Source organism: Mustela putorius, unplaced genomic scaffold (assembly GCF_011764305.1).
Source record: "Mustela putorius furo isolate JIRA1106 unplaced genomic scaffold, ASM1176430v1.1 tig00000585_pilon_pilon_pilon, whole genome shotgun sequence".
NCBI classification, from domain to species: Eukaryota; Metazoa; Chordata; class Mammalia; order Carnivora; family Mustelidae; genus Mustela; species Mustela putorius.
This window is the reverse complement of record NW_025421424.1, coordinates 6,089,544-6,107,215: the sequence shown is the minus strand read 5'-3', so window position 1 is coordinate 6,107,215 and position 17,672 is coordinate 6,089,544. Positions and strand designations below refer to the sequence as shown.

Here is a 17,672-nt window from a genome sequence, read left to right as displayed (position 1 = left end):
TCAGCCAAGCTCGGGGGTGAGCAGCAACCTCTGTGGCATGCTGTTGTTGGGGGCCATGGCATGGAGCGATGCAGTCTGTGGCAAACTAGAGAACATGTCTTCTCTGTGGGAGGAATGGCAGCTCCCCAGCTCTGGACTCTTATTACCACTCAGGAATGCGGGAATTCAATGCTCCTGGGTCTAGTGGTATTGAAGAAAAGCTGGAAACTAGGATTTTATGTGAAGTCACCCCATTTTTGAAATATTGGCAATGTATTTGTCTTTAAAAAAAGATGCTGTGTGGGCTCTTCTCTCTGGGTCCTAACTGTCTGGCAGCCCACCTGATCTAAATAAACCCTGAGCTATCCCCGGAAATGTGTTGTGCATACCCTCCACAGCTCTGGAAATATATGCATGGCCAGCCGTGGCCCTCAATAAACCAAAGTATGCTCACACCCGCAGGTACGCACACACATGCATGTAGAAGCAGGTAGATGGACTGAAATTGGAATTGCTCAAAGCACGCGAGGTGCTCTTGAGACCCAAAGCCCAGCTGTGGGATGGATGTAGAGTTTGTCCAGGATGAGTACCTATTGTTAGTCCTTACCATTGTACTACCTGCCACTGTGCTGGGAGGGCCAGAGCAATGGTTGGATGGTTGGATGGTTGGTTCTGATCTGGAGATCGGACCACCTTGAAGCACTCTGGAGAGGTACTGAGGGCCCGCTGGGAAGGCATCTCTTCTTTGCAGTTTCCCTACATCTTGTAGCTCACTGGGAAGCTGTATCAGGAAGCTGTTGATGTTTATACCACGTGGATATGACAGGAAAAGCATGGCAGTGGGCATCTGGAGGCTCTGTTTCTCAGTAGCTCTGTGACCATGGCCATCCTGACCTTTGTGGGCCTCAGGCTCTTTAAAGGAGATCTTGGGTATCAGATTAGAGGATCTTAGATCCTTTCTGTTCTAAGAACCCCAAGCTTAAGAGGACCCTTCAGACATCTACATTTTTAAGGCACAGGTGTACATCCATTCTCAAAATGTCCAGGGGATTTAGTAAGCAGCTTTCTGGTGGACAGAAGGGTGAATAGCTGGTCAACAAAATGACCATGAGATAATAGTAATAATTACTTCCAAATCGATGATCAACTGAATATTAGGCCCAGTACAAAACATGAAATCTGGTATTTGTCCTTCACTCTTTCAGAGTATTACAAAGTAAATTATTTTATGAACTTACTTTATATTACGAGTTGTCGCTATTTGTGGCAATTTTCTCCCCTATTGATTTTTTTTTAATTGAAGTAAATTTACACACAGAGATAAGAACAGATCTAAAATGTACAGTTTGAGAAGTTCAAACAGCAGAACAAACCCATGAAACTCACACTGTTTATATGTGTGTGTGTGTGTGTGTAGATATATATATATATTTCTTTTTTTCTCTACAGAGTTCTTTTATGTTCTTCCCAGTCAGTTCCCGTCCCCACCTCCACCTCTCCAAGACAAACCCTGTTTTGATCTCTATCACTGTAGATTAGTTTTGCTTGTTAGAACGTAATGTAATTGGGATCATATTCTTAATATGATTGGTATGAAATTATATTCTTAATTTAATTGGGATCATTGTTTTGAACTTTTCTCAGCCTTATGATTTTGAGACTTATCCATGTTTTGGTGAGTTTTAGCCATTCATCCTTTTTAAATTTTTGCTGAGGAATATTCTCTTGTATGAATTTATTACCCATTCTCCTGATGGATAGATACCCGAGGGATGCCATTTGGGGTATCATGAATAAAGTTGTTAAGAACATTCTGACACAAGTCTTCCTGCAGACATATGTTTACATTTATTTTGGATAAAAACCTGGAAGTAGAATTGCTGGATCGTACAGTTGAGCATATAAGTTGAATTTGTAGGTCGCTGCCAGGCCTGTTTTCAAGAGTGATTGTACCATTTTACCCTTCCCTTAGAGTCTTGGTGGCTTCTGGCTGTTGTCATAGAGAGTTCTTTCTTTCATGGTATGCGACACTTGTAACTTTCCAAGTTGAAGAACTCTGTTCGTAGGTCAAGACCTTTGCCACTGCCACCACTCCTTGCTATAGCCTGTACATTCATAAATCATATTTTTCTGATCATGACTAGATTGAAGGTTGTTGTTTGGTCATGGGATCCCTCCCTATCTTGCTGATTTGGCTGTTAGCTTAAACTTGATTTTTCTAAGTTGGTGCCTTCCACATGAATTTCACCTGGCTTGCCCCTGCATCGGACTGTTTTTTCTAAGTTAAATCATATACACAAATCTCTGAGCCAAAACCTCTTTGGACCCCATGTGGCTTTTCATTGCCTTCTTGCTCTCTTGTTGCTTTGTAGTGGAGTCAGGGTTGCCAGCAAGATAGCAGGATCATTTAGAAATCCTAAGAACCTGGATCTTGTTCAATAAAGGGACTGATCAGTCCTCCTGAAAAATACCTCTGAGTTTAAGAAGAGAGAAAGCAAGAGAGTCAAAGACACATTGCAGTAAGCCTGGGAGTTCTGTGCCCTCGATGTTCACAAGAACATCGTGTGTCACGAGAACGCATATTTGGGGAGGAATCTTCATGCTGTCCTGGCCAGCGCTACTTGAATTTGCTCAGCTTGCTCAGTGAGAAACATGGTCAAGGAGTGCTTGACGCTGATAATTATTAAACAAAACAAAACAAAAAACACTACCGGTCAGCTGTGATTCATACGTATAGCTTTTCAGAGCTATTGGAGGGTATTGTAGTGCCCCACTTCCAGAACTTGGACTTTGTCAGCCTTTTTTAACCCAGCCAGGAGCTGAGAGGCGAACACAGTCTTCTTCCGCCATAGGTGGGCCCTCTAATATTAGTCTCACAGCGGACCCAGAGCCTCAGGAGATTCCAGCGTTCTTGTTCAGCACTCCTGGCATACATGGGCAGGACTTTCTCTAGACGGTCTTACTTTGTGTTTGCTGGACGATTTTTCTGTTTTCCGCCCCAGATTGAGGCGGGGACTGAGGTCAGGGACTGGATCTCCCTCTCACCCCATCCCCAGTGCCTGGCCTGGAGCATGGCGTACAGTTGGCGCTCACAAGGGTACCGGTGAGTGGATCACCTGAGGTGACTGACTCAGGATAATCAAGGTTAGAGTATTGAAGCTCCCAACACACCCATCAGAAGGTTTGACTGTGTCTTCTCTGTGTGAAAGGGTAAATATAGCATACAGCTTGAAAAACTTCAACGAAAGCCATCAAGCTTCACAGTTCCTGAATTTGAAGGGTTCAGCCTCCATGTTCTGGGGTTGCCCGTGGGTGTGGGCTGGCTCGGGGAGGCGGGCCCTCCGTGTGTCCGAGTGCTGGCTTCGTGGCTTTTCCCGGTGACCTCTGCCTGTGGCTCTTCACACTCCCTGTCCTCTCCCCATCAGGATGACAACTGGGGGGAGACGACGACGGCCATCACAGGCACCTCAGAGCACAGCATATCGCAGGAGGACATTGCCAGGATCAGCAAGGACATGGAGGACAGCGTGGGGCTGGACTGCAGGCGCTACCTGGGCCTCACCGTGACCGCCGTCCTGGGACTTCTAGTGTTCCTCACTCCCATCGCCTTCATCCTGTTACCCCCCATCCTGTGGAGGGACGAGCTGGAGCCTTGTGGCACCATCTGCGAGGGACTCTTCATCTCCGTGGCATTCAAGCTCCTTATCCTGCTCATCGGGACCTGGGCGCTCTTCTTCCGCAAGCAGAGGGCCGATGTGCCACGGGTGTTTGTGCTCCGCGCCCTCCTCTTGGTCCTCATCTTCCTGTTTGTGGTTTCCTATTGGCTGTTCTACGGGGTCCGCATCCTGGACTCGCGGGACCGGAACTACCAGGGCATTGTGCAGTACGCCGTGTCCCTGGTGGACGCCCTCCTCTTCATCCATTACCTGGCCATCGTCCTGCTGGAGCTCCGGCAGCTGCAGCCCATGTTCACGCTGCAGGTGGTCCGCTCCACCGACGGCGAGTCCCGTTTCTACAGCCTGGGACACCTGAGGTAAGGGGCCCGATCGAGGAGCAGAAAGGACTGCTGACTGCCGTCGTGCTGGCAGATAGCACGAGAAGGGTGAGGATGGGTGCTGGGGGCCGGGACCAGGGTCTGAGACCCTTCTTTGGGTTTTGGGAGGAACTGGGGAAAGTGGGGGGGGGGTTGTCCATGTCCGTTGACACTCCTGACTGCCAGGTGGGGTGACACCGTTGCTGGCTTCATCCACGGTTGCAGTCTTACTGGGCCAGCTCTCAAACTTGGCAGCTCCCAAAAGTGATGGAGAAGGGGCGCATTGTGATGGCTGCTGGCCTTGCCCCTGAAATTGGCCTGTGAACAGTGGACAGAGTAACCAGCCCCTCCAGTTTGCTCAAAATACTACATCTGGTTTACATCTTGTCCTGCTGGGATTGTTCCTCCTCCCCGCCCCCCCCCAAACTCTTAGAGGTGCCTCGGTTTAGGCAGTAAACTATATGGTCACCCTAGGGACCCCCAGTAAAGAATCAAATGCAGGTGAGAGACCTCAAACTTGTGAGCACGGAGTGTTTTGGAAATGGATACACACGATAAAGTTAGAAGTATATTGAGATGTCATACTTTAAATCTATGCATGTCATGTATTTTGTGGTTAACTAAAAAAGGGATAATCGTATTTTATTTATTTTTATTTATATTAAGGTAAGCACTTTGTATAGACTGTCAGGTTTAGTCTTCATAGAACCCTTTGCTTTAGGTGTTACTCATCCCAACATTACAGGTGAGGAAATGGAGGATTAGGGGATTTAAACAATTTTTAGAAAATAACGTGGCAGGCCTCGTTTAGGATTTACCCAGTTGTCATGAAACTGGGCTTCAGTTAATGACCCCATAATGGCATTTCTCACTTTGTGTTTCTCTAAAGCGTTGTTCTGTTTGTTTCGCCATTAATGTTATTTCCATTTTATTTTATTTGTTATTATAAGCACACATCTTATGATCAGGATTATTATTGTTTAGGATTCCTGGTGCACATGGGCAGGGCTTTCTCTAGGTGGTCTCTCTTTTTATTTATTGGATCAATTTTCTGTCTCTTTCCTGCCACAAATTGAGGTGGGGTCTGAGGTCAGGAGCTGGGTCTCCCTCTCACTGCATCCTCAGGGCCTGGACTGGAGATGGCATACAGCTGGCACTCACATGGTTACCGGTGAGTGGGTTACCTAGGATGACTGGCTTTGCCATCTTGCTGGGCTTTCCTGCCTCCTCCAGTGACACACGCCGATGTGTGTAACCTTCCTGACCCACGGTGAGCATTTAGTTAATTATGGCCATTACGGCCTGTGATTGCGTACCTGGCAGAGCGGCCAAGACCGTCAAGGGCATCCTACTGAGTATCAGAACAATGGGCTTTGTCATATTTTTGGCCTGGACACAGGAAGGTGGCCCGGCCCTGGTTTGGAGTTGGGTCACACTGCCAAACCATCTTGGTGTTGGCATGCACCCTCTTTCATTCCTCTGGCTTAGCTTGTATCCCCCGAGGACTGGGTGGTTTAGCCCTGGAAGCGGCTGCTGTCCTGACCGGTCCTTGGAGAGGGAATCAGTGTCTGAGTCACATGCCCCACGCAGCAGAATCGTATGTCTCTGAGTCCTTTGCAGATGCCTGTGGGGCTCTGAGGGTGAGGAAGTCCCTGCTGCTTATTCATCTCTGCTTTCTTCCAACCGCCTCTACCCCCCACCCCGTTTTTGGTGGAGAATGACCAGCAGACTTGTGTTAAAAATCAGCCACAGGTGGGACGCCTGGGTGGCTCAGTTGGTTAAGCGGCTGCCTTCAGCTCAGGTCATGATCCCAGCGTCCTGGGATCAAGTCCCGCATTGGGGTCCTTGCTCTGCAAGGAGTCTGCTTCTTCCTCTGCCACTCTGTCTGCCTGTGCTCGCGCTCTCTCTCTCTCTCTCTCTCTCTGACAAATAAATAAATAAAATCTTTAAAAAGAAAAAAAACCAGCCACAGGGACATCTGGGTGACTCAGTTGATAAGCATCTGCCTTTGGCTCAGGTCATGGCCCCAGAGTCCTGGGATCAAGTCCCACATCAGGTTCCCTGCTCAATGGGAATCCTGTTTCTCCTTCAGCTGGCTGCTCCCCCTGCTTGTGCACGCGTGCTCTCTCTCTCCAAATAAATAAAATCTTACCCAAAAAAATCTGCCACATGCAGAGCCCAGCATTAGGGGTACCTGAGACACAATGCTGCCTGCCTTCACAGCTCTGTCTGGAACTCATGGGGTTTACTGTCCCTTGTTGAGAGACCAGTGCCCCGCTGTGTTTGGACAGTTTCTGACACAGGCCCAGGTACCAGAGGTGGGCACATGGGAGGAGGAGGCAGTGGCAGCAGGAAGCAGTCTGTCCCAGGACAGGACAGGTTTTGCTCAAGCTGAAGGGGGTGGAGAGAAATCTAGCTCTGGTTATAGTAGAGACGAGTGATATTTGGGATGCTTCATATAAGTGGCCAAGACACTGGCTTCCGCCCTCATCGGTGCAAACCCCATCTGTGGGGTGGAAAAGGGAAGGGAGTTGTCTCCCCTTGGGTCATTCCAGTGACTTCCTGCCCCCCCCAACAGCTCCCACTTGGCCCCTCCCTCCAAGACTGGATAGGAGCAGGGGTGGGGAGGGGATAAACAAAACAGCCCAGGGGCAGTACGCTGCGTTGAGAAACTTGGCAGCAGCCCTGGAGCCTCACCACGGCTCCGCTGCTGGGGGTCGGGGCCGGGGGGGGGGGGGGGGGGGCACCTGGGTGGGAGGGCAGGGCCAGCAACACCGTGTGACCCACAGGCCTGCTGCACACCCTTCATGCCTGTCCTCGCCATGACCAACAACTGCTCAGCCCTAACTTGCTAACACTGGAGCCACCAACCCCAGCCCCTGGGGAGACCAGCGGGTGCCACTTTTCCGGCAGCCCTGGGTGGGGGTGGGGGGCACATGTCAAGGTTCCTGGCTTCTCTCCAGGACCTGTTGTTCTCCTCCTTTCCCTGCCCTCAAGGAGGCCCCTTTGGTCCCTCGCATGGAGGGAGACCGTGTTGATGGGGTGGAGAGCTGGCCAGGGACAGAGAGGTGCCTTTGCTCTCAAATCGAGCCCTCCGCGTGTGTGAGCTGGAGCGGGCTTGGCATCTGTCCCTGCTGGCACTGTGTGGGCTCAGCCGCCTGCCGCTGCTTGGGCTAAATCTGGTCTGAACCCAGCGGTGGCTGCTGTAAGAGTCACGGGGCCAGAAATATAACTTCAGAACCCTTTTGCAGAGCGTGGAAACAGACAGGAGGGATGGGGGAATCAGAAGAGACAGAGAGCGAGTCCGGGGATCAGAATAGCAAGTCGTCCTCAGCTGACTGGCAAGCCGTTCCCCTTCCCTTTCTGGAAAGCTTTCCCTTAGGTGCAGAGCAGTGGTGAGTGCTTTTGTGGGGGTGTTCTCAAAGATGATTTGATGGAATCGACTGAGCTATTTTTGAGGGTTGTCTAAAGAATGCCTGTTCTTCAGTTTCTTAAAGGAAAGATGCTTCTTGTTAGCTCTCATAAAAGGTACAGAGTCCCTGCTTGTTGGCACGAATGGAGTTATGGGCTTATTTAAAAACTTTCAGAAAAATGGAAGGTTATTGTAAGGTGAGATACTGTAAATAGATTAAGATACTTCTAACCTCTCTGCCCGGTGCCTGGGAGATGACAGAGGGCTTTTCAGTTGTTCCATGTCATTTACCGCTCCTGCCCTTCAGGGTGGGACAGGTGGTAGGGGGCGGCGGCCCTGTGAAGAGGAGAGCCCCAGCTGTGGGTTTGGGGACTGTATGCTTCCTCGGGGTCGCACCCCTCCCCTGTGCCTTGGGATAGTTGTGTTCATGCTCACAGTACTGCTTTCGGAACACTCGAATGAGCTCAGAAGCATGTTTGTGTTGTGTATCTTGGGCCAGGCTGGACCCTAGCTCTTTTGTTAAATACATGATTCTGTTTAACTCCTAGCTTCAGGGTTGGAAAGGGGAGAACGCAGAGGGTTAGAGATGTCTGGCTTGCATCCTGCAGCCATTTCTTAGCCTGTTGCTTCCTTTGTTCAGTTAGCAAACACCAGGACCTTAAAACCACACAGCAGTAGGGGCGCCTGGGTGGCTCAGTGGGTTAAGCCTCTGCCTTCAGCTCAGGTCATGATCTTAGGACCCTGGGATTGAGCCCTGCATGGGGCTCTCTGCTCAGCAGGGAGCCTGCTTCCCCACCCACCCACCCACCACCCCTCACCCCGCCCCAGCCTGCCTCTCTGCCTATTTGTGATCTCTATCAAATAAACAAAATCTTTACAAAAAAAAAAAAAAAGAAAAAGAAATGATTCTTGGATTGCTTTTAAACATTGCAAGTTTATGATCATGCACGCTCATAGCATTGCTGTGTTGAAAGACACTGTTGTGGTTCCCCCACCCCACCCCTGCAACTCATAGGTGGAAATGAGAAACATGTTATTGGATAATGGCGGAAAGACCATTGTTTTTATAAGTGGCAAGGAACTTGGCTGAGCTGTATTGGTGTTCTAGTGTTCTGTGGCAGGTAAAATTTGTGAGTGAGGGATGGAATTGGATATCTGGCTGAGGTATTTATGTTTATTTTTTTAGAGAGAGGGAGCACGCGCATGTGGGCAGGTCTGGAGAGGAGGTAGAGGGAGAGAGCATCTTAAACGGGCCCTACATCTGGCATGAGCCCATCACAGGGCTCAGTCCCACAACCCTGAGATTATGACCTGAGCTGAAATCAAGAGCTGGATGCTTAACCAACTGAGCCACCCAGGCGCCCCATAGCTGAGGAATTTCTAAGCCAAGTGTTGAAGATGCACCCAATAAAAGACGGCAGCGCGGGTCCTCCATCACTGCTCATATAAAATGTGAGAGGAGAAAGCTGGGTTGCAGATGGAATTCTGCAAACAGGAATCCATGCTTGAAGATTTGGAAAATTCTCAGCCTATCCATAGTATAAACAATGATTAAGTGTATACTGAAGAGGACACCAAGGGTGTGGTCACACAGCTGTTTGACTATTTGTTAAGTTTGTTTGTTTGTTTGTTTAAGTAATCTCCACACCCATCGTGGGGCTCTTGTGAACTCATGACCTGGAGATCAAGAGTCCCACACTCCACCGCCTGAGCCAGCCAGGCGCCAACTCTTTGATTCAATCAGGATTTAACCTGCTATTCCAGCAGAAGCCAAGAATAAAGATGGGAAGGTGGGTTCGTACCAGTGCAGCACCACTAGCACCTGAGACTAAAGGAAACAGAAGAGTGGGTTGGGGGTGGGGGGGGCGGGGGAGGGGGGGTTGATGGAAGGAAGGCTGCGAACATGCAGTATCCTTCAAGGAAAGCGAAGAAGGACCCCAAAGGTGATCCAGAGATCATTAGGGCACCCCTCCCACCGCAGGCCCAGGGGTCAGGGTGCTTCCTCACTGGCTTCATAGGATGGGCCCCCCACCATGGTGGGCCGGGTGGCCATTGCTGAGACTGCCTGGACAGGGCCACCCCCAGAGCCCCGAGGACACAGCATTGAATCAAAGAGGATTATCCTGAACATCAAGATCTTAAGATCTAATGGGATTGGCCCTGCTAGGTTTTGGGCTTATTTGGGACCCATCACCCCTTTCCTTCCAGGTTCTCCCTTTTGGAATGGGAATGCCTATCCTCCTATGCCTGTCTCGTGACTATATTGGAAGCACATAAGTTATCTGGTAACACAGGTTCACAGCTGGAGAGGGACCTTACCTCGGTATGGGTTTTACTATGAGTCTTGGCACTTAGGTGAGACCTTGCACTTTGGGCTGGTGCCTGAATGAGTCAGGACCTGTCGGGGCTATTAGGATGGAATTGGTTTATTTTGCACAGGAGAAGGACATGAATTTTAGGGGTCAGGGATGAAATATTACAGACTGAATTGTGACCATCCAAAATCTATAGGTTGAAGCTCTAAACCCCATGTGTTTGGAGATGGGGTATCTGAGGAAGTAATTATGTACGGTTCAGTGAGGTCATAGATCTGCTAAAATATGTGTCCTTATGAGACAGAGGGAGAGAGTATGTGTAAACTCTACTCTCTCCCTCTCTCCCTCTGCCCATGAACCAAGGAAAGGCCACGTGTGGATATCACAAGAAGGTCGTCATCTGCAAGCCAGCCGCAGGGCTCTCCCCAGAAATGGAATCAGCGAAACCTTAATCTTAGACTTCTAGGCTTCAGAACTGGAAGAAAATAAGTTTCTGTTGTTTCAGCCACTCAGTTTGTGGTATTTTGTGATGGCAGCCCAAGCTAAGACAGGGGCAGTATACACGGGTGACCCTTGACCCCAAATCCCCAGGAAACCGTGGGATCAGTGGGCACAGTTCAACCCTGATGAAACGGAGCTCATATTATCCTTCTCTGGCTCACGCCTGCGTCCTCCCAGCTTGAGTGGGAGCCCCTCTTCTCTAGAATGTACTTCAGTTTTCTGGTTAGAAGTGAGAAAGGGAGCATCTCCAGGGGAGATTAAGGTTAATCCAGTAATTCCAGGGTAAGTCCAGCTCCCCTTGAAATCTTATGTCTGTGATTCTGGGTCAAGTGATACCCACCCAAGTCAGTGATGACCAGTGAGATCGGACTGTCGCGCTGGGCTGTGGGCCCTCCCTCCCATGTTCAAGACCAGCAGCCACAGTTTGGGGAGGACCCAGCGCCATCGGGTCCTGTGAAGTGGGGTGGTGTTTTTAAATGACTGCCAGAGGTTTGGGTTCATGTCACTTACGATCATGGTCTCATACACAATTTCACTTTTAGAAACACCTGTTTTGTTTAACTGCTTTTCAGTAAAGATGTATGACGGTCTTCACTCCTACCCCCTCGAAACGCAAGGGCTAAAAAAAAAAAAAAAAAAAGAGCAGAAGAGGGTAGAGTGGAAAGGTTTCTGCTCAGATCAGCTTTGCTGTGGGAGAACCTTGAGGGCGGGCACAGAGCTGCCGTTTGTGGTTTGGCCACAAGGTGCCTGTTCAAAGTGGCTGTAATGAGAGCAGAAGGTGCTGGACACTGCAGCCCTGTGTGTTTGCACAGCTGCCTCTTGGCAGCCGCTGCAGCTGGGAAGGCTTCCCTCGAATGCTGTCTGCCCAGAAGGCTCGCTCCAAGGCCCAGAGGAGCCACCCCTCGAAGAGCTCAGCCACTGACGGCCAGAGAGCCGGGGCCACAGGTGGCTGGGCCATGGATCCCATACCCTGGAGAGTGTGCTGTTGCTTTTCCCGCAGGACTCCCACTACAGACAGGGCCTAGCATCCTGTGTGTCTCCCCGAGGACTGATGGGTGTGATCTGATGTAGTGTGTGACTAGCTCTGCTAATCCTCAAGAATGCCAATGGACAGGGGTCTGCTGTCCCTGTCCTGCTCTGCTCTATGCCCATTCTGGCTCAGTCCCTGCCAAGAGGGGTCCAGTTGCCCAGGCTGGCTGCCCTCAGACTCCAGACTCTTCATGCCGTGCTTCTGTGGTTCTCCCCAAAACCAGAAGTCCTGCCGGTGAGAAATGTGAGGCCAGATGAGAGAATGCCAGGCCAGCATCCGGGGTGGGTCTGGAGGAACCTTAGTTCCTGTCTCAATCTCGGTCTCCGAGAGCCCTCAGCAGCCACTTGTCTTTGATGTTTATCTGGCGTGATTCAGCACAGTCACTGGAACCATCGAGAAAGTTGCATTTCCATCCCAGGCGGGGCAGGTGCAGCCGAACTGGATGGTGCAGGGAGGTGGCTGCGCAGTGGGGTCTGGGCCCTGGCCGCGTGGCTGTGGGCTCTCCAGGTGGACCGTGGCAATAGCCAAACCTGTCACTCACAGGGAGCATTTCTCACGTCTGGCCGCATCTCTGCTGTGGCAAAGGCCGTCAGGTGGACAGTCGGCCATGATGGGATCAGCTGCTCGAAGGAGGCTGCCTCGGGGTGGACACCACACGCAGAACTGCCCGATGGATGGAGGCATTTCAGGCAGAAAGTATGACATGTGGGACAGCTTTCTGTTGTTTAGTCCCTGAAACCACCAGGCCGGTGCTTGTAGCCATTACTCCTTCTCAGCCTCACGGACTCCCCGGGCAAGACAGAGTGGGTCTCCTCTGGACATGTTCTCAGTGTGGTCTGACTGACCTTAGAGGGCATTTTCCAGTATTGTCCTTCATCAGGGACAATAAAGTGCAGAGGGAGGTGCTCTAGAGCTCCCCCGATGGTGCTTTCGAGCCCATTCCACGGTGACCAACTCCTGTTGACTCTACCTCCTCTGAGCTGTCAGAGCTGAAATTCCCAGCTTCTGGTCTCTCTCCTGGTGGGGAAGCCATGCAGGGCTTGTCTGCAGCCCCGTATTCAGTGCCCAGGCCAGGGCCACTTGGCAGCCTATGAATATGGGTTCAGAGAACTAGGTTGCACTGCAGTGACCACTCCACGGAGCTGGGGAGCCTGCAGGCCGGGGCCCCCCTGGGAATCCATGCAGCCTAGAGAAGGGCCTCCACAGGCCATCCTGGCAGGACAGGGCCCCATCTCTGTGTCTTCTGTCAGTCTGCCTCATGTCCCCAGATTTCAAGCACCGGTCTATGTCCCTCTTGGCCTATTGTGACAGAGTCCCCAAAAATCTAGCCTCCCAGGTCTTTGTGCCATCTAATCCAGCTCTGTCAGTAGACACAAGCCATGCTTCATTTTTGCCCCTCCCTGACCTCAAGTTCCAAGGTGCTCATTGCCTGTTATCTGTGTGGGACTCGTGGAATCCACATCCCCAAAGGCAGTTGCAAGAGAAACATTTTAATTAAAAGGTAGGAGGTCCCGGAGATGCAAAACGTGTGGGCTGGCCTCCCAGCAGAGGCGGCAGTGGCGTTTGGGGGTGAATTATACTCGCATCTCTGAGACTCACATGAACATTGCTGCAAATTGTCCCAACTCCTGGTCACCCTGAAGTCACTTGATCTCTCCGTCCAGGGGCCAGTGAAGCTCACACATCCATGTGGCAGTCTTGCTGTCTCTTCCAGGGAGAGGTCAGTCAGATAAAACTGGGTCCATCAGCTGGCTTGCCTGCATTGGGAGTTTTCGTAAAATGCTGAAACTTCTAGAGTTTTCTCGAAGACCCTGGCTTCGGGCCTAAAATGCAGTCCGAGGAGCAGGCACACCTTGGAGAGTAGGAGAGGAGGAAGCCTTGGCACCGGCAACCTTTACTGTTGCCATCCTTTGGGTCTTCACGGCCCGCTCACCCTGTCTCCCGCCCACACGCTGTGTCTGTCCCGCCCTCTCTCCCCTCTCTCCTTTGCCAGCCTCTCAGCCTCCTTCCCCTTGACCTGCCTCCGTCCTTCTGGCCCTAAATACACGTGTGTTCATTTCCTAAAGCTGCTGTAGCAGAGGATACCACACTAGGTGGCTTAAAACAGTGGTCTCTCAGGCACCTGGGTGACATCTGTTTTCGGCTTGGGTCATGATCCCAGAGTCCCAGAATCAAGCCCCCCGTGTCAGGCTCCCTGCTCAGCGGGGGGCATGCCTCTCTTTCTGCTCCTTCTCCGACTCATTCTCTCAATTGCTCTCTCTCTCTCTCTCTCTCAAATAAATGTTTAAAACAAGTAAAAACAAAACCAGTGTTCACTCTCAGTTTTGGAAGCTAGGAGTCTATAATCTCGATAGTGGCAGGACCATGTGCCCTCTGGAGTGTGTCGGGAAGAACCCTGCCTTGTCCTTCTAGCTTCTGATGGTGGCCGGCCATCCTCGGCTCTCCTTGGTTTTGCGGCCTCATTACTGTGATCTGTGCTCTGTCGCCACATGGTGTTCTTGCCTGTGTCTCCTTTTCTTAGTAGACACCAGCATGACCTTTGCTTAGCGCACTCAAGTCTGTGAAGATCCTTTTCTGCGGTTGTGGGTATGCACGTGGATTTGGGGGACATGCTCTTCATCCCACTATAGCAGGTTCTCACAGCTGCTCTGTGACTCAACAGTGCAGCCCTGTCACTCTTACTGAAGGTATTGAGGAGGATGGTTTTACACCAGCCTGCTTCTGCCCGCATTGCTTCCTCTGCCTGGAAGTGGCTTTACAGTCCATGTCCACACGGTGTGGCCATCATTCATCATTTAAGACTTAACTGGAAAACTCAGCTTCACCTCCTCAGCAGATCTTCCCCCTGAAGCCCCCATCCCGGTCACATGTTCTGTCCCAACCCAGTGGGGGTGGGGGATCATCACACCAACGGGACCTTAACGCCTCTCAAGGTTCTCTTCACATTTATATCCAGGTCCTTGGGATTTAGCTGGAGCTCTTAATTCATACTGGCCTGTGAATGGTGTTGGAGAGACTGGTGGTTAAGATTTTTGGGTGTCAGCATGCTTCGGTGCCTTGCAAGGTAATGAGTACTTGCCCTGAAAGCAGGCCTTTGCAGATTTTACTGTGACTAGAGCTCTGTCTCTTCAGTACTTTCCTGTCAGCACACACTGAGGTGATCAGCTTCATGGTAGCTGGCATTTATGTGGGGTGTTGACATGTAAGAGATGCTTCCATGTTTTTCACGCATAAAGAAAGCTGTTTTTGGTTGGCAGAGCCAAAGAGGGCAAATGAATATTAGAAAAGACCTGGCTAAAGCCAGAATGAGGCTTCCCCATCCGGCCCTGTCACAGAGAGAGAGCGCCTTTCTCGCTGCCCTGGGAGACAGTAAAGGCTGTGAAGTATGAGGGTCTCAGACTGCCTGAGCTCTGAACCATGAATGTTTTGGTTTTAATAGCATGTATTTTTTTCGAGATTTTATTTATTTATTTGTGAGAGAGAGAGAGAGTAGGGAGAGGAGCAGAGGGAGAGGGACAAACAGACTCTTGCACTGAGCTCAGGTCCCAGCACGGGGCTCGATCTCAGGACCCTGAGATCGTGACCGGAGCCAAAATCAAGAGTTGGCTGCTTAACCAACTGAGCCACCCAGGCGTCCCTTAATAGCGTGTGTTAATTGTGGAGGCTACAACCAAATCCAGGGAAAGGTGGATGAAATAACTCCTTATGTGTGCGTGTGCGTATGCATGTGTGTGCAGGCGTGTATTTTGTGCACACATGTCCACATGCTTTTATAGGCCTCCGTGTTCTTCTGTGCACAGTAAGAGAGTTAAAGGGGGGAGGTAAATGGCCACAATTGTTTCCCTCAAGTATTTGGTGAGCCTTCACAAGAAAGGGGGCTTGGGGTCCAGAAGGAAGCTGTGGGTGGACCACTGGCTAGAACTTTGAGAAGGGTCATCCCAAGGCCAAGCAAGAGTGAATTTTTTTTTTTTTTTTTCACGAGAGGCTGGCGGCTGTCTGGGCTGTTGTCAAGGGAGTCAGTACATGGATTGGGAGTTTGGCCTATCTGGACCCTGATTTCTTTGCTTCTTGTGTCTCCTCCTGGGTGAGAACTAAGGTTCTCTTCGTTCTCTGAAGAGTAAAAGTTTGTGATTCCGTGTAAGTGGAGCTGAGGTCATGCTTTTATGCCCAGAGACTGTAGGAATAATCTAGCCGCCAGCAGCCTCTTCTCTTGCTGCCAAATGACCGTTTGTAGTTGCCTGATGCCCTGTAGTTTATAAACACGTTCCCTGGCATGATTCTGTTGGCTCTCCCCGACATCCACACACAGCAGTCAGTGCCCTCCATCCATCACGGACCAAGAAACAGGCCCAGAGCGGGCAATGACTTCTTCGGGGCTATACGGGAGCAGGAGCGGATCTGGGATCTTGGCCTTCTGAGTCTGAGGCTGGCCTGTTTATACCAAGCCTGCTGAGAGTGGTCAGGAAGCACTGCATAGAAACAGAGAGCGTAGGGTTGATTCACTAACAAAGCAGTGCAGAGGGCATCTGCCCTGGCTCATTTCCCGTGGCAGTGCCCTCACGGTGGGCGCTGAGTTGAGGGGATAGAGCAGGAACACTTGGGGACAGAGGGCCTCCCCAGCATACCTGGAGGTGTATGCTCGTCATGCTTCCATACAGGAGCCATTTGCTTTGGGCCAGGTGCTTGGGAATACCCTATCTCATTTAATCTTTAACACACACCTTTAAAACATTCCCTCCTTGGGAGCAAGAAAGTAGAAGTGGACTCCCAAGTCTCCGGGACTTTTCCCAACCTCAATGCCAACTGACCTTGAAGCCTCGGAAAGTCATAGAATTTAGATTTGCCCCGGTTGATATTTTGGCTCGGGAGTTCACTGCCCCAGCTGACACCAGGCTCTGGCCAGCGCCTGGCGTATTTGGCTGTTGCTGTCTATCTCTGGAACTTCTGACCCGCTACCCACACCAGCCCCAGTCATTTCATTGACCTTTCAGTGATACATTTTATAGAGTTGAGCATCTTGGAGCCAGCTTAGTTTTATAGCAGGGCTTTCGGTATTGTTCTTCCCATCCTACAGACATAGAATCAGAGGTTTGGAGAACAGAATTATAATGTATTCAAGTTCAAAGAATAAATGGTAGAGGCAAGAGTCATGCTGTCTGGGGCAATTCTGTCAGGCAAAGCTGTCTGGTGCCATTCGCTCTGTGCATACTTCCTCCCACAACAGACATGCACGGGACTGCAGGAAGCGTGGACACAGGGGATACTCTTTCGGTTTTGGCTTTGGTTTTCAGAATTCCTCTTTCAAAAACATGTCTTTCAGGTTTTTATGAACTCAAATGCGAACTCCGTTTGGAGGTGCTTCTCTACGCTGCAGCGTGAGCAAGAGCCCCTCGTCTCCGTTGCCATGGTGGCCGTGTGACCGTTGTCAACAACACTGGAAATGTTTTCCTGGTTGATAAGACACAAAAGGCCACAACCCTTCTCATTCCACCATTTTTGTCCTAAAAAGAGACTAGGCCACTCGGGCAGTGTGGTCGGCGATGAGTCTCACACTGAAATGTGGTTGTTGAACTGCCACAACTCTGTGCTGATCTATGGCCAGCCTGTCTTGTGCACAAGTTCAAGTTGGGATCAGCCCAGGCCGGGCAGAGTTGAGGGGCTTGCTTTCACACGGGCGGTAACATTAGCTTCTTCTGACACTAGATATTGCCTCACGCGGTTGTCTTACATGTGCACGTCTTTCTGCACAAAGTCCTGTCACAGCCCCGCGTATCACCATACTGGCTTCCGCAGCTGTTTGTGGTCTGGGAAGGGGTATGTCCCGGGATAGGGAGATGGGTGGGTGGGCTGGAACACGGTATTAATTGAGCTCAGCATTCTCTGTCTTGGGAGAGTGCTCCTTGCCGTGGGGTTTTGGTGGGGCCACGTCTGTAATCTGTACATCAGGCTCCACCTGCCTATTATATGGGGTTTCTGTATAAGGATGGTTTAGTCAGATTACTGTTTCTCGAAATCGGATGGTGATAAGAGAGGTGGCAGGTTTCTCACCAACTTGCTTTTTCTTGCCTCCCTCCTTCCCCAGAGATGATCTGGTCTGGAGACTAGGACTAGTTAAAGGATTTGCTTTTCCCCATCCCTGAGGCCCCTTTTGCCTTGGAAACCTCATGGTTTTTAGGAAAGGCATGCTTAGGACTAATCCTACACATGTTGGAATTCTAGGGTTTCCTACATGAACAAGTTGAGCCAGGGAGTATACTTGGGGGAAGTTGTAGGAAGTGTCCCTTGTGCACAGGGCCTTGCCTTAGAGAGAGAATAACATGCTTGAAGACCTCTCAAGTCCTGTGTGGGGGCTGTTGGTGCTGTGCATTTAGGGGGCCAGAGAGTTAGAAAAGGCTTCCCCAA

General features: G+C 50.6%; 1 protein-coding gene across 2 annotated transcripts in view; it reads left to right on the top strand.

Annotated features, from left to right (window-relative positions):
* The window catches only part of VANGL1 (VANGL planar cell polarity protein 1), a 52,637-nt gene that overhangs the window by 16,916 nt on the left and 18,049 nt on the right, over positions 1-17,672 (top strand). For both annotated transcript variants that reach the window (XM_004771093.3, XM_004771091.3), the window contains one exon: positions 3,405-4,012. In XM_004771093.3, coding sequence (XP_004771150.2) covers positions 3,405-4,012 — 608 coding nt within the window. The remainder of the gene's footprint in view (positions 1-3,404; positions 4,013-17,672) is intronic.